The sequence below is a fragment of the Anastrepha obliqua genome, chromosome 3 (assembly GCF_027943255.1).
Source record: "Anastrepha obliqua isolate idAnaObli1 chromosome 3, idAnaObli1_1.0, whole genome shotgun sequence".
In the NCBI taxonomy this organism is placed as follows: domain Eukaryota; kingdom Metazoa; phylum Arthropoda; class Insecta; order Diptera; family Tephritidae; genus Anastrepha; species Anastrepha obliqua.
In genome coordinates, this window is record NC_072894.1 from 127,051,270 (window position 1) to 127,071,801 (window position 20,532).

At 36.2% G+C, this 20,532-nt stretch overlaps 3 protein-coding genes across 3 annotated transcripts in view; 1 reads left to right on the forward strand and 2 right to left on the reverse strand.

The window, feature by feature from the left end:
• LOC129241785 (catalase) overlaps positions 1 to 20,532 on the forward strand; it is an 82,214-nt gene that overhangs the window by 21,815 nt on the left and 39,867 nt on the right. The gene's annotated exons all lie outside the window — the stretch shown is intronic.
• Positions 6,878 to 10,325, reverse strand: LOC129241787 (uncharacterized). Its single transcript, XM_054878296.1, has 2 exons — positions 9,831 to 10,325; positions 6,878 to 8,014 (listed from the first exon to the last, which is right to left on the reverse strand). The coding sequence occupies exon 2, from the start codon at positions 7,997 to 7,999 to the stop codon at positions 6,992 to 6,994; it is 1,008 nt and encodes a 335-aa protein (XP_054734271.1). The 5' UTR covers positions 8,000 to 8,014; positions 9,831 to 10,325; the 3' UTR covers positions 6,878 to 6,991.
• Positions 8,059 to 9,289, reverse strand: LOC129240441 (uncharacterized; the record flags this gene model as incomplete). The annotated part of the gene is made up of 1 exon (XM_054876227.1): positions 8,059 to 9,289. A coding segment is annotated over exon 1 (1,224 nt), but the record flags the coding sequence as incomplete, so codon positions are not given.

Consider the following 20,532-nt stretch of genomic DNA (forward strand, 5'->3'; position numbering starts at 1 on the left):
ATGAAAGTATAGGGCTTTTCAGTAAGAGCGCTTCAACTTTTGAACTTTTTTGAATAAAACACAAACGGTTTGACTTTTTTAACTAATTTTTTTTTTATTACTAGTTTGAACATATACATTTAAGTATGAAATTCGATTTCTTTTGCATGACCACCGCGTGCACGTTTTACGAAGTCCAATCGTTGAACCCAATTTTCGATAAATCCAATTTTGCATAAATCGGCCGAAATTCCAGCAATTTCGCGTTCAATATTGGATCTGAGCTCACAAATCGTCGCCGGCTTGTTATTGTAGACCAATGACTTCACATAACCCCAAAACGTAATGCTCTTAGGGTTTAGCGCTAAAAAAAAACACTTTTTTTTTTAATTTTTTACAGAAATATGGCTTAAGATACTTAAAAAAAATCAGTTGCATGTTATTGTACATCTTTTCAATAAGTTTTTAAAAAATATTAATAATAAAATATTGACAAATAAGCCCATGACAGAGTTTTTTTGGAGATATGTTTTTCGAGAGGTGCTCTGCGGTGCCAATCGGCATTCGTCGTAGAATCATCTGAAACTAAAAAAGTCGAATTTTTCAGTTAAAGTATGACGTAATGCTCCCCCCCCCCCCCCCCCCCCCCATTAATAAAATTTTTTTTTTTTTTCATTTTTGTAGTTTTGGTGGCAAAAAAACGTGAAACGAGCATTTTTGGCGAAAAATTTCGCCATATTTGTAAGTGAAAAACAACCTTAAAAAAAAATAAAAAAAAAACAGTGGGGGGGGGGGGGGGGGGAGGTATTTTTGATTTAGAAAACGTGTGCCAAATTTGAAAAGAATCAGTTGAATAGTTTCGGAGTTGTGATTGGCACCGACTTTTAAGAAGTCGTTTCGGGAAAAACGCGTTTGAAAAAATTACTCTGAAAAATTATCGATGCTCCGCATTCGAGGTAGAGTGCCTACAAAGGCTATAACTTTGAGAGTTCTGCTCCGATCCACTTAAAATTTTGACACAACATTCTTGAAATGATTTACTATAAGATGAGTGAAGAAAAAAAATTTCGATTTTGTGACTGTAGCATTCACGTCATTTTGCATCACTAAAAAAACAAAACGTCCGCGAACGTGTTAAGCACTGAAAGGTCGTTGAAAGGACTGAAGGAATGAGAGTAAACATTTACTTAAATATAATTTTGTACTTCATTTTAACTGAAGTATTTTTGTAACCTCTTTGATACATAGGTGTTTTGTTGATTCATATCATGCCTGCCTGAACTAATAATTAAAATCAAATCAAATAATAATAATAGCTGAGCAATCAAGCCTCTGCAAAGGTAGTCAAATCGTTTATCCGACATTATCCACGGAGGGTACTGTATCTTTGTAAGTACAAATACTAACCAATTACACCCTATCCCCTTGATTCGAGGTTCTCTTTGAACGATGGAAATTATAAAAAATAGCCCATTCTCAAAATTCTAATTTGGTTTCAGAAACAAATATTCACGCGAAACTGCAGTAGACTGCCTAATAAAGAGTGGAGTTTTAAGACTTCAAAAGAGCTTTCGAAACAATAGAAAGAGAAATACTGTTACAGAAACTAAAACTATCCACGATGCTCTACTATTTATAATTTACATAAATGATAATAAAAAAAAAATTGCAAGGCATTGCAGGAAAATTAGGTGTAATATGGAAAATGTTTAAATCAGCCTGTCGAGCTATCCAAAGTTATGCGGTGCAGGTATGGGATGAGAGTGTTGCTGTACGTTTGATAATGTTGACAAATTACAACTGCAATTCATAAAGAAAATGTTTAAGCTCCCAAGCTGTACTTATGCTACTCGAGTATGATCACATTTATTCGCTTGCATTCTACTTAAATTATATCCAAAAACAATATTTGTATATGAAGCCTTGAGGCTCTCGCGCCTCTTACCAAAAATAGTTTTAAAAAGAAATATTTTCTGGGCCTAGGTTTTAAATCAAATAGGATTGGCTTACAAGTGGGACGAAATGGTGTTAGAAAAAAGAAAGTGGTCAGAAAAGAAACGAAATATTTCCAAATTGTATTAACACTTCTAACAGGCAAAAAATGTGGAATAGAGCACTAAACAGTACGGACAGAATACATATATAAAGACCTGGACCATAGTGTAGGTCAAAGTTATTTTAAGGATGACATAGAAAAATTTAAAATTTCATGAATTTTTAAAACCAGCAGTAATTGCATTATGCTTAATGGCCTTTACAATAAACTCTGCTCCATATGTAACTTAAATGAGAAGGAAACAAACCAACATTTTCTTGGATGATGCCCAATAATAAAACAATACCACTGCACTTTCTTTGGAAAAGTAATACCGAAATAGTTCGTCTTCTAAATGGTGTAAATGATTTTCAATGGAAGAAATGAATCAATGATTACTGGTGCTTTAAAGTACAGACAATTTATCATAGATGAATAGTTTTGTAAATAAATATCTACTTAATTTTACCGGTAGACGACTTTTAAAGTCATTGCCGTATGATCATTTAAATGAAGTAAATATGAATACTGTTCAACCTTCCTATATATCTGTTGTAACCAAACACAACTAAATTCAGGCCCGTAGCTAGACCTAACCAACTGTACGGTAGACGGGCAGGATTAAAAGTTTGCAAAAACAAATAATTAAATGAATAATTGGTTAAAATTATTTGTGTAATAAAATTTTTTTATAATAAATTATTTTCTATACTAATATCTATACTAATATTATAAAGAGGAAAACTTTGTTTGTTTGTTTGTTTGTCTATACTAATATTATAAAGAGGAAAACTTTGTTTGTTTGTAATGAATAGGCTCAAAAACTACTGGACCGATTTTAAAAATTCTTTCACCATTCGAAAGCTACATTATCCACGAGTAACATGGATTATATTTCATTTTGGAAATAGGGCTCGAGATATAGGTCAAAACGTGGACCCGGGTAACCTTCGGTTGTGTATGTACAATATGTGGGTATCAAATGAAAGCTGTTGATAAGTGCTTTAATACGGGGTAATTTTCATACCTATTGATGACTAGGGTCTCGAAATATATGCCAAAACGTGGACCCGCCGTGTCTTTGAACCGAATTAAACCAAACTTACGCACATTGTTAAGTAAGTATTGAAAATGGGTTTCGTAAAGTTTGGTTGTAATTCGGAGCACTGGCAACAGGTACAGCGTTCTTTTGAACCAGCCATAATGTCGCTTACTTTTTTAACGCTTGGGGCGGAACTGAACTGTCAAATTGACAGTGTGAGTTACAATGTGCCAATATTTCTTTCTGATTTGGATGCCATAAGGAAAAAACGTAAGTGCAACATGTAAAAATTGTTTGTGAATTTTTTTGGAGTGGATTTTGGAACAGTGAATAATTTCTTACGAAATTTGAGAATTTAATGTGAAATCCGAATGAAATTATGTGTTCGTGTAAAAAAATTTTTTTTTCGTTTTTTTTTTTTTGAAAAATATAAATGGATAATGGTTAAAAAAGCTCCAATGCTTAATAAAACATATAAATTGAAACGAAAAATTCATGGATGATCAGGAAAAAAGACGATTGTTTCTTAGTTATTCATATGCGTTGATTTGAAATTTAAAAACAATCTTCTTTTTTCTGATTTTCAATTTATATTTTATATTTACTCAAAAACAAATAGAAAAACAAAAAATATTGTTTATGCCAAAGCGCTTGAATAAAGAATAAAGAAATAAATGATATGAAAATCATATATTTTCTGTTCTAAACCATATCTATTCTATTTTAGTGTGCCCAGCGAAGGGGGTATTATATAATTATATAACTAGTTATAAATAAAATAAATAAGAAAATTCAATTTTCAATTAATGCTTAAAAGAAACATACACAAAATATTGTTAAGAATAGATACTTAGTACAATGGCAGTTTCCGATTTTTGTTATGATTAAATTTGCGATGTCTTTCAAAAGCTAAGTAGACGAGATCAGCCATGCTGGCATGGGGCGTTGCGCCCCATTAACTGCGGTTAATGCCGAAAATGTTGATTCGCAAGTTGCTGTACTGCACCCAAATATCTCAACAGCTACCATCAGCTCGAACGTATCATCAGCTCGCTTCACGAAATCTGAAAAGTACCTCCAACTTTGTTCCATCGTCAGCCTGTTCCTTTCGATTCTTGAAAAAGTTTTTCACGACAGTCAATTCTTCTTTGCTGGGAACTTTCAAACCTGTAAACATGTAAATTTATAAGTGCTAGTAAAATGGAAGGGACAAATTTTGTGTTGATGGTAAATGTTTCGAATTACCTAGTTCTCTAAAGCTATTCAAATCATCCGTTTTGCATTCGCTAATGTTGGAAATCGCAGTAACTAGCTCTTGATTCTTTGAGAAGCGTCGCTTGATTCTGTTTATTATAAGATCAAGGCATTCATTGTAAATTCCTTTCAGCTTCTTAGGGGGCGTCCATAAATTACGTGAGATGTTTAAGGGGGGAGGGGGTCGAGTCAAATCTCATCTAATCTTACGTTGGAGAGGGGGAGGGTCTCGGCAAATATCACGCAATTTTTTTCTGATTGAAACAAAAAAAAAATTATACTATTTTGGTCCATTATCCAGATTGTACATGCTTAAGATTTAATCTTAAGATCGTAGTATGATTAAGATCATTCACTAATTCGTTCGAAAGAAAATAATTTCATTCATACTTCGACGTTATACATTACTACTGTCAAACCACCATATTTGTTTTATACCAAATAGCTCAATTTAATCTGAATTTACTGTTGTTTTCGCGCCAATCAAATCAGCCAAACGCGCGACTCGATGAACAAGAGCGTACGAGCTGAGTGGCAGCAACACACGGACAGGTTCCAACCTTCTTTGTTTATTCTTGTAAATGTTTTACTCGACTCAGTTCATGCTCTTACTAATTTAAAATGAGTTATCAAGATTTTTATAACGCATACGTTAAAAGATGCGTCTATAAGACGAAGAAGTCCTGCCAGGACGATGTGATAAAATTATGTAATACTGCGAAGCAAAAACTCCCGAAGAAAAAAGAGTTAATAGGTACATCACATTAAACATGAGATTGAACGGCTTCTCAGGGAATCCACTGAGAGAAAAGTTTGGTCTACTTTAGCATTCCTTCAAAAGGTAGGTTAAATATATGTTTTTAAGAAATCGGTCTGACAGCAGCAAACAAGCAGGCGCCATTATTAATGCACGTTCAATATAAAGTGTCGTTACCAGATCACGACTTTGTGATTCCTTCGGGGCACAAATTAATTCCAAGCGTGTATGCTTTGTGTGAAGTGAAACCCAATGAGATGGGACGACCAGAAGCTGTTTCATATAGTGGACCAACTTAAATAGCAATACGAAGTGGAAAGCACTCTTCGTCAACTGCAACTAGTCACGCTCAAGACTTGGACACTCTTTTAACAATTGAGTCTTTTTCCAAATTTATAAAGAATATAGACGGCAAAGTTAAACCTGTTCTTATAACACAGGCCGACAAAATTTAACCAACATTCAGACCCAGAAACCAGACTATATATTTCCGAAGGTTTATGATGCGCTGAATCCAAATCTGGCCTCAGAATTGCTCATCAGCTCTGGTTTTCGAGATATCCTAACCTAAAAGTGCAAAAAACACCATTTTTGCCCATATTTGAGGTTATGTAGCCTTGCAGATGTTTTCTTTCACCAAAATTAAAGGATGGCATCTTTAAACACAATCCTTCTTTTTTCAAATGGCGTTTTGTTTGCTCAAATATCATTTTTTTTCGCAGAGATATCGCATTTTGAAATTTTCATGGGCAAAAATGGTGTTTTTTGCACTTTTAGGTTATGATATCTCGAAAACCAGAGCTGATAGAGCAATTCTGAGGCCAGATTTGGATTCAGCGCATCATAAACCTTCGGAAATATATAGTCTGGTTTCTGGGTCTGAATGTTGGTTAAATTTTGTCGGCCTAGTTCCATTAAACACGAAAGATACGATTATCGTAAAAACTCAAACTAATAAATTAATTTTAGTTATCAATCCGAATTTTGCATGGACAGAGAAGCAGATATTAGTTTAAATTATTTCGGATACTTTTCCTTGTAGACTAGTGTAATTTCAAGTGACGGTGAGCCTGACGAGAATCCGCGATATCGAAAAGTGATCACACACGCCATAGAGCATTTTAAACAATATGATTTGGACGCAGTATTTATTGTGACTAATGCCCCTGGCAGGAGCGCATTCAACAGAGTAGAGAGACGCATGGCTCCACTTAGTCGAGAGCTAACAGGCGTTGTTCTTCCCCATGATTCTTTTGGGACACATCTTGACTCCAGCGGCAGAACATTAGACGAAAGTCTGGAAAAGCATAATTTCAAAAACGCAGGGGATATTTTGGATGGTCTGCAGTGTGCATTGACGGACACAAAGTAGTCGCTAAATATATAGACCCGAATAATGACACTTGCAGCGTTCCAGACCTGCCAGCCGAAGAATGGTACACTGAGCACGTTAGAGAGAGCCAATATTTATACGATCAAACGAACTTACCTGAGTGAAGTTCGATCGTAATTATGCTAGCTGTCTCGTCCGAAGAGATCAATTATAACTTGTAGTAACGCCAGTTGCCAGATCTAGTCACAACATTTCACACTAAAAAATAAAATTTTTACCAGGTGGTAACCCTTTACTTACGCTCCATTTTCCCGCTTTCCTCATTAATTTTACAATTTTCGACAAATCGAGCCGGGGCCATAATGAAAAAAGGAATACTTCTTCATCTTACCCTTCCTGTGGTGGGTGGGTTTGATCTCTTCGGACGAGACAGCTAGCATAATTACGATCGAACTTCACTCAGGTAAGTTCGTTTGATCGTATAATTATACTACGCTGTCTCGTCCTCGAGATCAATTATAACTTGTAGTTATTTACAAAAACATGAGATTTGTCCTTCGCTTTAAGATCTTTAAAAGACCTACACTTTATTTAAGTATTTTTATTAGTCTCAATTCTAATAACAGACTTTGCAAAACCTGTTTCATTAGTTATTGGTCGATTATAAAATCGAGCGAATGTTTCCGACTTCTTTGCCCATCCTGCCGTCTTGCGAATAGTTTCCACATCGATGCCCTTCCTAAACGCCGCCGATGTTGATGCATGACGCGTGCTGTGCGCTGAAAACTGCTTTAAATCAAGACCACTCTCCATCATTGCTTGCTTCACCCACCTACTAATCGTTTGGGACGTAGCTACCCTGTAAGGCTTCCTAAACGTTATAAAATGATTTTCGTTTGTGTGACTTCTCAACTCTCTTGTCTTATTCAAGTAAACTTGAAGAGTTTTAACTGGGCATATTTTGTTATTTTCAATAAACGTCGGAATTATTAAATTAGGTTGTGTGTTACCCACCGCCGTAGTTTTAATTCTATCAGGTATTTTTATAACTGCTAAATTATCTTGGAAAGTTATATTAGCCGTTTTTATTTTCGACAAGGTCTGCACTCTTTGGGCAGTAGCCAACAATAAGAGCAATGCGAGTTTTTTAGACAAGTCATCCAATTTTAATTCGCTGTTCTCTTCCCGACTTGAGTAAAATTCTAAAACTATACTTGGATCCCATGTCTGATCGTATTTGGGGCGTTGTGGTTTTATTACGGACACTCCCCTGCAAAATCTTCTGATGGTTGGATCTCTCCCAATATCCCACGTTGACAATAACGATATCGCCGACCTATAGGTGTTAAGAGTCCCATACTGACTTTTTCCCGCTGCCAATGGTAATAAAAACTCTAATACTGCCGCCACCGTAGGTTCAAAGGGTGAGATGTGCCTTGTCTTACAAAAGGAGTACCAAGAAATAATCGGCTTGTTGTACTGCTTTAGTGTATTTTCGGATAACGATGCTAAAATGAATTGCAACGATTCATTCGGTGCTCTTTTCTTAATAAATGCTTCCCTGATAATTTGCCTGCAATCAAGGTAAGTGATTTCCATGCTGGGTGAAATTCTCTGAAAGGAGAGCGCAGAAGAAGAATATCCCGGTTTAAGTATATTGGTTGACTTATAAGCAATTCGTTAAACAGTGGAAACCAAGGCCGAGATGGCCAATTTGGCACAACTAAAACCCCTTCGGCTTGATCATTGATTATTTTCCTGATTACTTTTAGTATAAGCGCAAAGGGAGGAAAAGCATAGAACTTCAGACAGGACCAATCTACTGCAAATGCATCTACAGCTGATGCCTCTGGGTCCGGAAACCAAGAATAAAAAATTTGACACTTTTTGTTAATGTTTGTGGCAAACAAATCAACATGTGGTTTACCGAAACACAAAACAATTTCTTTGAAAGCATAGTCTGCCAGTTCCCATTCTGTTTCTTCTGATATTATACGCGACTCCCTATCAGCTTCAACATTTCTTGATGATTTAATATATGTAGCCCGAATCCATAAATTCCGGTCTTGACACCACCGCCAGATTTCTCTACTAAGCTTTGTTAGTTTTTGGTACCGAATGCTACCCATTTTGTTAATATAGCTAATCGCTGTAGAGTTGTCTATTCTAAGCAAAATTTCTGCAGATTTTAACGCAAATGCAAAACATTTTAACCCATAAAAGGCAGCTTTGAGTTCAAGCAGGTTGATGTGATCTTGCTTCTCTTCAACACTCCACCAGCCATGAGAATAATTACCCCCACATGAAACTCCCCAGCCAGAAAGCGAAGCATCCGAAAAAATTTCTAAAACATACTTTCCCTCTCTTATAGGGTTATTTGCTCGATCGATATTATTAATCCACCAATCAAGATCTTCATGAATGCACACATCAATATGAACCTTCTGCTCATAGTTTGCGTTATGCTTTCTAAGAGCTAAAACCTTTTGCCTCTCTAACTGCTTCGTGTAAACCATTCCATATTGCACAGCAGGGCAAGCTGCCACAAGATACCCTATGAATTGCGCCAAAACTGCAATCTTTACCATAGGTTTCGTTTTCAAACTTTTTGCTGATGATTTAATTTTGTCCCGCTTTTCCTCCGGAAGCCTCATACAAAAACATTGCGTATCGATTATAAATCCTAAAAATTTACATATGCGAGAAGGCTCTAACTGAGATTTTTTCACGTTAATCTTAAAACCCAAACTTTGCAAAAGAGACGTAGTCTCCGCAATGTTACCTTTGCAAATTGAAACCGAGTCTCCCATCAATAGTATATCATCAAGATATATAACCGATTGCCACCCTCGCGATCTTAGTTCTTTGATGACTGGTTTCATTACTCTAGTAAACATGTACGGAGCTACCGATAACCCAAACGGTAAGCAATTGAATTCATACAATTGTTCTCTGAATAAAAATCTCAGAAATTTTCTGAAATTCCTGTGAATCGGTATCAGAAAATATGCATCTTCAAGGTCGACTGAAGCTAAAAAGGCATTTCTTGATACTATCTGTGTTACCGTTTTCCAGTCCTCAAGCTTAAAATGAGGAGCAGCTATAAATTCATTCAACTTTTTCAAGTTTAAAATAAATCTTTTTCCCCCGTTTGGTTTTGCAATTAAAAAATACGGTGAAACAAATTGCCCTTCACTTGGAATACACTCACTTATTGCCTTTTTTTTAAGAAGATGTTTAATTTCTGCTTCATAGTCTGAAATTTCCTCACTCTTAACATCAGGTACTTTGGGTGCCTGTTCTTGTTTTACTGGTGAGGAGAATGGAATTTTATATCCAGCTATGGCTTGGAGTATCGCCTCGTCTGAGGTGAGTTGCCTCCATTGGTTTATAAAAAATCTATATTAAGTCGTCCTGCCGTATTGCTTACCTTATCTAGCGCCGGTGATTGCTGCGGTGTTTGCTGTCCCGATGGTAACTTACTTTGTTCCGAGGCAAATTGCCCCCTGTCTGGTAACTCTTCTTCTGGTTGTACTTCCTGACAGGGGGTTTTGAGTTTAAATATTGCTTCTGAGTATACCCCGACGCTGCTTTCGGAGCTACGGATTTTGTGCTTCCTGAAGCCGATCTTAGCATATCTTTGCCTGCCTTCTCTAACGTTGACGCTGTCTTGACTCGTTCAGTAAACGATTCGCCAAATAGTAGCGTGTCAACTGGACCCTCTGTTGCAACGTTTTTTGATAGCAAATTTAGGCCAGGTAAGATAAAGGAGCGTCTGGTTGTGGATAATTTATAATGTAAATCCGTTAAAATTCTGCCAGTGTCTCCAAGAGCTGCATTGATGGCTTTGCTTGCTTCGTCTTCTGGGTTTTGTTTCAATGTTTTCGAAAATGCTTGACCCAACGCGCTCAATGCTGCCCCCAATTGATTTTGAAGCGCTAATTGATAGCTATCCTTTTTGATAGCCTGAGGTGCCAAGGTTAATTTCAGTTCCGGATTCAATGCTGGCCCGCCCAACCCAGGACAGTTCTCTGGTATTGGATATTTTCCTAAAAGTTCATCAACGTTTTCTTTTGGCAGTCCTGATCTTGCAAGCGCCAGCCAATTATCAGCAATTGGTTGACCTATTTTTAACCCTTGACTAAGTGCTGTAATGTTTGGCCCAATGTACGCTAACATAGAATCAGGGAACCCTTCTTCTGGGCCTGGAGACATTGGCGATGTACCCGAGTATCCGTGCTGTACGCCTGCGCCGCTTGCTGACTCGCTCGGTAAATTTGAGCTTCTATTAATATTGTCAGGTGAGTTGCCTGACTCCCGTGTCGTACCTCGCGGGTGACGCTCGCCGGGATTAGTTTCTTGACGTGTCGTTCGTCTCGCGATACGCTCACCGTCATTATGCTCAGAATTTCTAATAGACCTTTCGCCACTTCTTGAACGTGAAGAACGGGTAGTACCCCTGCTAGAGGATGATGATGAATAACGCCTACGTACATAACCTCTATACTGAGAATTTCGGCTTGCCTGCTGCGTCGTATAGCGACTGCTTGAACTGTAATCACGAATAACGGAACGCCGATTTTGCCGCTTTGTTTGATGGCTTCGACGCTTTTCATGGAAATCGTTTCTACGACTTTCCACGTCTCTCTCTAATTGCGCAATTCTACGCAGAGCATCATCTAAAATTGTTTGTGAAGCATCCATTTTCTGTTCCACAACCAATTTTTTATGATTAAATTTAATAAAGTTTCAATTATCGCTTGAGTAATAAAAAAACACGTGTGATCTGATCTGCACAACAAAACGTAATGAGGAAATCGGGAAAATGGAGTGTAAGTAAAGGGTTACCACCTGGTAAAAATTTTATTTTTTAGTGTGAAATGTTGTGACTAGATCTGGCAACTGGCGTTACTACAAGTTATAATTGATCTCGAGGACGAGACAGCGTAGTATAATTACTCCAGGTACATTGTAGTTGATTCATATCAAATTTTTATGCGTGCCTATTTTATTTTTTAATTTTTTAAAGAACGCGAATGTCAACAAATTTTTATTAAGAGTTACAAAGGGAAATTATTTTTAATTTTTTTTTAGGTTGTGAAATGCGATGACCAGAAGTGCTGCAGCCCACGCCGGAGTGATCTGCTTATGATTCTTCACGACCGTTTTCTGCCACCTCCACACCCTATCACTCAGGTTGATGGACGTGTGATAATTCCGCACTTTAAAGAACATGACGGAAAGTCATTTGCTCCATTTCTAATACGCGTACCGATTCAACCGCTGAATGCCTTCATCAGCACGCCTTATGTTCTCTATTGCCCAAGTATACGTGGCGGCTTAGAGTGGCTAGATCAGAACGAAGTTGAAGGAGCAGATGATTTTACTGAAAATCATATGGACATGTTGGTCCCAATAGTCTCTCTTGAAACCGCGCATGATTCTCCATGGACTGAATTAGAGTAGACATTTTTTTTTAATCGCAGTAGTTACGACTTAAGTCTTCTATTGTTAAATTTTTATTACACTTATAACTCTCAGCAATATTGATTACTAGTCTTAAATAGTCGTAAATAAAAGCACGGAGCAATTTTTTTTTTCTTTTTACAATAACAATCCAACGCGTTTACATAAGAAACCCACATTTTGAAAAATCTCACGTGAGATTGGGGGATGGGGGAGGGGGTTGAATAAAATCTCACGACATCTCACCAGAGGGGGAGGGGCGTACAGAAAATTAAAAAAAAAACACCTCACGTAATTTATGGACGCCCCCTTATTTGACTCTTTGAGGTTCCCATCAGTTACGCGATTCGCAGAGTATGAAGGTAATCTGGTCTCAGTTATGTAGCTTGGATGCTCAGTTGTTTTAATTTTTCGTTTGGACATTGTTTCGTTCATGGGTTCTGTCATGGGTATGAGCTTATACGCATCTTTCGAAATTAATTCAAATTCCTTCCGGCTTGATCTCATAACTTGAAGCAGTTGAAGAACTGACTCTATGACATATAGTCCGTCTTTCAACCTCGCTGTTCGTGACTGCATAGCAGCGTCCGCTGGATGTAAAGTCCCCAGAAACTTTTTACCAAAAATTAAACAAAATCGAAATTCTTCCGTTTTTATGACTATTTTGACTCCAATACTTTTTGCTCTTTCTTCTCGTTGCGGTAGCAATCGCACTATGGGGTTTCCTTCATAGTAAAGAAGAAATTTCGGGATGGTGAAAAAATGCATGTAACATTACACACATATCGAAAAAGTTCCTCAGTGAATCATTGCCAGACACCGCTTTTACAACAACGAGATGGAGATGATGGTTGAAGCAGTGTATGTAAGGAACGATTTAGATGTTGTTCCAGGAGACCAGAAACACCTCCTCTTTTACCACTCATCACATTAGCTCCATCATAGCATTTGCTCAAAAGACACGACAAATCAATACTATTCTCACGCAATGTTTCAATTGTTTTTTCGGTAAATGTTTTAGCGTCCAATCCCTTAGATGTAATAATATCGAGTAATGATGCTCGAGCTTTTCCTTTCTTCACGTATCTGAGAGCGGTAGCTATATTCTCTCGGTTGTTTTTGTCTTTGGTTCCGTCTACCATTAGCGTAAACCATGGAACATCAGCATTTTTCACATCAGAAACTACTGATTCTCTAACTGATTTAGCCATGATTTCAATTACTTCATTTTGTATTCCTGGAGACGTGTATTTAGCAGTTTTGGGAATAGTTTCGTTGCACTTAGCTAAAAAACTATCCTTTTTCAACGTGAACTCGAAAAGTTGTATGAATAAATAACGTTCAGCTTTTTCATCAACGTCATAAGATCCACGAAAGGGAAATCCATTGGTCGCCAGGAATTGAACGACTTCAATAATAGATTTTATGTAATATCTACATATGTTTACCAAGGGTTTCGCCATTGACAAGAGTTAAAATTTCTGTGTTTGTATTTTGCCGTTTCTTTTTTTTCCTCCCACAAAATCATAGCTTTAACATACGATCCTGTCCTTTCATGTTGTGGAAAACCTCTTTTGCCATCTTTCGCATTTTTCCAGATTCTAAAGCCACTCAAAGTAAATGCCACATCTTTCAAATCTGATTGTTTAAACTGCATACATGCATAACAAAAAGCATCGTCTTTTGTCACCGAATACATCAACCATTTATATTCGTGAAACCATGATGATAGAAAATAACGGTTATTACTTTAAGGGTACTGCGTCAAAACTATTTGCTTGATAGGTTCTCCTTTTTTAGATAAATCTTTTATCTCATTTATTTATATTGGTAATGTTGATTGAGATTGAGATTGCGAGCTTGCCTGAGCATCTATAGTATTTTTGGATGAAGAGGTAGAGGGCACGTCAGAAGTCTCTTCTAAACGGGGACGTTTTCCGCCGAAAAAATTCCTTATCCAATCCAATCTACAGCCAGTTTTAAGTCAGGCAAACTTTATCTCGATTGCGTTTCACTGGCACTAGATAGATACTTCCTGAGTTGAGTTTCCTAAATAGGGTCTTGAAATATTTGACCAAAGTAGGATGTTTTTCGTAAATACCAGGCAGGCTTTTGCGTGGCAAGGCTTAACTTAAGTAAACTGGTGTGAATCTAGACAAAAATTTTACTGACAAAATTGCTATGGTAGATACTGCGTTGGCTCTCTCTATAATAATTACGATAACCCTCATGAGATGTTCGTCAGGTTAGAACTACCACTTTTAAAAATCAAAAACAAATATAGCTATTCATTTTCCGTTTTTTACCGTTTTTTTACTGTGGAATCGAAAAAATTACAGTTCATTGGCTTGTGTTAAATAACCCCTGGTTGTGCTAACTTTATGCCTATACAGCACTACCACCCTAGTAACTTTTGAGTGGGTGGGTAAAAATGAAAAAAAGTATGCCAATAATTATCGTTTTTTACCGTTTATCAACGTGGATTCAAAAAATGTATCGCTCTTTTTTTTAAATAACCCCTGGTAGTGAATCCACGGTGAAAAACGATATAAAATGGGAGTTATTGACATATTTTTTGACGTGATAACGTCTTATAATTCGATTTAACAGGTTGCACGCACGAAAAAATGTGTCGTTACCTTGCTCATTTGTCGTTACCTTGCTCATTGCCGTTACCTTGAATAATCTGCAAGCGAAAGCGCGGAACGAACGACAAAGCAAACAAAGCAAACGAACGGCAACGTTCGACATCTTGCTCTCTCCTACTTAAGTGAGCGTATATGTGTATGTATATGCGCATATGTACATATATAAATTCACGTATTTGTATTTGCATATGCCTTCTTATTGATTATTATTAATTTGATTTACTTGAAGAACTTAAAATAAAACCAACTTTGTTAATAATACCTGTTGTTTTAATGTTATTATTATTTTTTGACGTGACAACGTCTTATAATTCTATGTAGCCGGCTGCACGCACCAAAAAATGCGTATCTTATCTTATCTTGCTCATGCGTCGTTACCTTGCTTGAACAGCATGTTATGTTATGTTATGATATGTTATGTTATGTTATGTTCTGTTCTGTTATGTCATGTCATGTTATGTTATGTTATGTTATGTTATGTTATGTTATGTTATGTTATGTTATGTTATGTTATGTTATGTTATGTTATGTTATGTTATGTTATGTTATGTTATGTTATGTTATGTTATGTTATGTTATGTTATGTTATGTTATGTTATGTTATGTTATGTTATGTTATGTTATGTTAATGTTAACTCATTCTCTATATCCATACAAAATATCTATCAAACAAATAAAATTAAAATTTTCTTTTGAAAAATGCAACCATTCAATCAGTATTTTCTTATGACGTTATCACGTTAAACTATCGTCAGTAAACCGACTTTACAGACAACCTCTTTTTTTTAGTTTTTTTTGGAGCTGTATTTTTTTGATTTCCCGGTAAAAAAACGGTAAAAAACGGAAATTAAATAGCAATATTTTATATCTATACAATATATTATAATATTAAAAGTGGTACTGCAAACTGACGCTCATCCTAATGGGTGCATAACAGTTCCACGTAAGACAAACCCCATGTTGATTGAATTTTACTGGCACTGGATAGACATTTCCTGAGTTGAATTGCCTAGCTGCGGCCTAGTAAGATTTATTATCTACCTACTTAATTTTCTCGCAATTCGCAGATGCAATTTCAGAAACGGTTTAGAATATATTGCAACTGTTTACTCAAACATCAAGATCAAGAAAAACACTAAACTGGATTTTGTCTGTAATAACTGACTGAGAACAAAGTAGAAATTATGATTAGGACCTTAATCGATATTTATAATGAAATGCACAGAAATTACAGAAATGCTCGATGCAGAGTAGGGGTAAATAAATAGGTTATTGCATATGTTGTCAAGATGCGTAATAAATTTTTGTCACTTTTTTGTACTGGGTCTTCCTAGTCAGTGCCTGTTTGGAATTCGTTAACAATACCTCTCTAAAGTAGACATTAATCGTAGAACTAGGGATTGGCCGGTGTCTATTCTAGAATCGAGCGAAGAAATGGAAAATCCAGCTGGTACCCAGCCAAAATTCAGTTCCGATATCTCGCCGGGTTATTATCACTTATAAGCACACTAATAATTCCAATTATTAGAAATTTGATTATCAAAGTGATTACTTAATTAAACTATTTTTTTATATATTGATTTGAAATAAAAATTTTGGAAAACTTGTTCTCGGGTGAATTAATTGACGAAAACAAGACACAGGCTATAGTCCATCTTCAGTCAAGGCTGATCATCCGTAACGTTGACAAGGCGTGTTCATTGGTGGGCAGGCGGAATTCCCATTATCCGAAGAATTTGATGAATGTTTGGTGCATGCTTGTGCAGTTTGGGAACATTTGTCAAAATTGTAATACCAAATTTCCATAGCGATAGAAATAACTCGAACTCAAAGTAGTATCAACAAACACAGGTGTGCCGATTCTCCAATGCTATCCAATCACATCACTAGCACTGAAAACTTCAACCATTTAATATGCAAAATTTTGAGTGGTTTTTTTGCCAACATTTTTTCAAACATCGGTTTTTTCTTGTACTTATTCTCTGTACGGGCAAGGCCCGTCCACGCCCGTTTGTAGCTACGGGCCTAACTAAATTGATTACAAAAACTGCAAAATAAAGGAATAAGAATGTAAAGAATGAGCATAATATGAATATATTCAGAAGAAATTGCAGAACTATATTAAAAACTTGTAAATCACACTATCCAATCTGTATTACGTGGGCGGCCGCCGTGGCCGAATGGGTTGGTGCGTGACTACCATTCGGAATTCAGAGAGTGAGCGTCGGTTCGAATCTCGGTGAAAGATCAAAAAATTAAGAAAAAGTTTTTTCTAATAGCGGTCGCCCCTCGGCAGGTAATGGCAAACCTCCGAGTGTATATCTGCCGTGAAAAAAGCTCCTCATAAAAAATATCTGCCGTTCGGAGTCGGCTTGAAACTGTAGGTCCCTCCATTTGTGGAACAACATCAAGACGCACACCACAAATAGCAGGAGGAACTCGGCCAAACACTCAAAAAGGGTGTACGCGCCAATTATATATATATATATATATACATATATACATATATATATATATATATAATCTGTATAACGTAAAAACATTTAAGTTAAAATAGTAATAGAATTAAGAATAAGTGTAAGACGATGACTCGTCTGTTCTGGAACCGTTTTCTGTTGCAAACCAGGGGAGCAGTAGGTAAGAGTCGCATAGCAAGGAAGATAAAAGCCTTAACCAAAACCGGGCATACCAATGAGGTTGTTCAAGGACTATTAAGACTATTGGCAAGTGATACTGCAGTCTATATAAATATAAATCTATATAATTCAAAAATATTGGGAAGCTTCTGTAGATCCTGGATGTAAAACAATACTATCTTATTCCAAAACTTAATTTTGGAAAATAAATAACAAAATCTCATCATTTGTAAATTTTTAAAGTTAACTCCAGCTAGATTTATGAAATACCCACTGGGTACCGAGTCAAATGGTATAGGCCTAATACATCGCGAATTGAGTATCTGCGCTGGCCGCATTAATGTCTCTACACTGTCTCTTTATAGACTTTAAGTAAGCGTTTGATAAACTCAACAGAAAATATATCGACCATCACCGAAAAGTATTGGGTATACCACAAATGTACATACATAAATTTGAAATGAAATCCGGCGTGAGGCAAGGTGACTCACTATCAACGTTTTTATTTAATTTAACACTGCATTTAGCAATAAACGAAATAGCCCAAGGTGGCACAATATTTTATAAATCGACATAATATGCGCAACGCTAATGACGTGAATTTTCTGATGCGATTTGAAAAAAAAGAGGTTGTCTGTAAAGTCGGTTTACTGACGATAGTTTAACGTGATAACGTCATAAGAAAATACTGATTGAATGGTTGCATTTTTCAAAAGAAAATTTTAATTTTATTTTTTTGATAGATATTTTGTATGGCTATAGAGAATGAGTTAACATTAACATAACATAACATAACATAACATAACATAACATAACATAACATAACATAACATAACATAACATGCTGATCAAGCAAGGTAACGACGCATTTTTTGGTGCGTGCAGCAGACGTTATCACGTCAAAAAATAAAAATAACATTAAAACAACAGGTATTATTAACGAACTTGGTTTTATTTTAAATTCTTCAAGTAAATCAAATTAATAATCATCAATAAGAAGGCATATGCAAATACAAATACGTGAATTTATATATGTACATATGCGCATATACATACATATATACGCTCACTTAAGTAGGAGAGAGCAAGATGTCGAGCGTTGCCGTTCGTTTGCTTTGTTTGCTTTGCCGTTCGTTTCGCGCTTTCGCTTGCAGTTCATTCAAGGTAACGGCAATGGGCAAGGTAACGACAAATGAGCAAGGTAACGGCAATGAGCAAGGTAACACTAATGAGCAAGGTAACGACACATTTTTTCGTGCGTGCAGCTTGTTAAATCGAATTATAAGACGTTATCACGTCAAAAACTCTTAGAAGAATATTTGGCCTTATACGATTAGAAGACGGTACATACCGTATTCGGTATAAGCACGAGATCCGTGTTTTAATCGCGAGAGGAAATGTAACGCGGTTTATGAAGACCCAAAGATTACGGTGAAGGACCTGTTTTTAGAATGAGCAGCGAAAGAAAGGAGAGGCTGGTCAAGAAGACGATGGTTGCAAGACGTAGAACACGATGAAAATCGCACAACATAGAGCAAAAGCGAACTGTCGAGAAGAATGGAGGCGTATTGTAGAGGAGGAAATGGTCCACCCCGGACTGTAATGCCAAGATCATGATGATGATGATGGTGGTGCCATTAAAAAACAGTTACTTTATTTTTTGCGGTTTTGACAAGTCTGACGTCAGCTCAGTACAAAAGTAAGAAAAATTACATGTTTGTGAAAATTCAGTGAATGGCTTGGTAATATTGTGATTTGAGAGATTTAAACTAGGGACGGGCAGCAGAGTGGCACGCTCGCAGCAGAGCGTGCTAGCAAAGTGCTAGATGGGGGGGCGACAAACTTACATCAGAAGGGTAAGCAATAGGCGTGTACGTATATTAATCAGTTCTGAGAAACGCATTTGTGTTTGTAAAAAAGAGAGTGAAGCTTTGCCAATAGCAAAGTTACCAGATAAGGGTACTTCATTTCATGTTAGGGGATTTCGAAGTGTTGATCGTTCATATTAAATAATAAAATGCTTTTGGTTTTTTTTATTGGAAACGCTTCTTTGAATATTAACATCATCTTTGCAAATTTCTATTTTATTTACTTTTATAATTTTTGTAATCGAGAAGCATAGGCGATTTTATAATCAAGAAGTTTGAACATTCGCATGTCAAAGTTTCATAGTTGCTAAACTATGTGGAGAAAAATTTGTACTGACAATCGGTGTATATTTTTCTGAATGAAAAAATTGTCTTCGTTTACATATAAGTATGTATGTATATCGTATGTTTTTATGTTAGTGCATTTTTTTAAAAAATGCTAGTCACAACAGCGAACAGTAATCTCAACCAGCCATGTTTTATTTAAACAATGCATGTTATACATTTTATTTTGTTAAAAAGGACAATTCATACATGTTTCCATTAAAAAAATAGACGATTTTTTCAAAAAACATTGAGGAAATTATCATAGCAGAGTGCGTATTCTTGGTGAGTACTTAGTTGCTCTCAAATTCAAATCACACGCATATGGCAATGCGCACAGTATGACAAAATACACAAAAATTATTAGAGAAATTTGTTTGCATCCGCTCATGGATTTCGCACCATCGGTGGCAACGCAAACCACTTTTCGCCATGATACACCCATGCGTTCAGTACATTCATTAACACATTGAAATAAATCTTCACCTTTAGTCGTCCCTTTCATTGGAATAATGTCCAAAGGTTCTTCACATATATTTAGGTGGGCATCAACTCCTCGGATAAAAATCGCTAATTGGGCTATGTCGGATATATCTGTACTTTTGTCAAATACATAATATACAAGACTTCACCAATTCGCCATCCGAAAATGAACGATTCTCAAAAGAAAGGTTTAACGCGATTTCATAAGTTGCACGCTTTGCATCTATAACGTAGTCTTCGCTTTCCTAAGAAATTTAAAAAAAAATTTAATAATTTGAATTTTTCCGACCTTCTGTAATTTGGCACATCGAATCGGGCTCTTCGTCTACATATTCATCATATTCACTCCTGTGCAGCTCATAATGTCTCTTTATGTTAAAAACCTTACACACCACACGTTTTTCACATACAAGGCATTGTGATTCTCCGTCTACATATTTGCATAAAAAAGTTACACTCCACTTCGGATTCAAATTAAACAATGTTCTTTTATTTGAGGTCATGCTGAACCAAATGTTTTATATTTAATATTTTATTTAACTTTGCTTATCTAAATTAAAAGTTAAAACAGAATAATATATTACACATTAGAAATAAATTTATGTTTTTATCGGCAGTTGAACACTGTGCACTTTGTTTTGACGTTCGCCGTTTCAAATTTTTAAATAGAATTTTCAGCACTTTCACTGCATCCACACCATACAAAT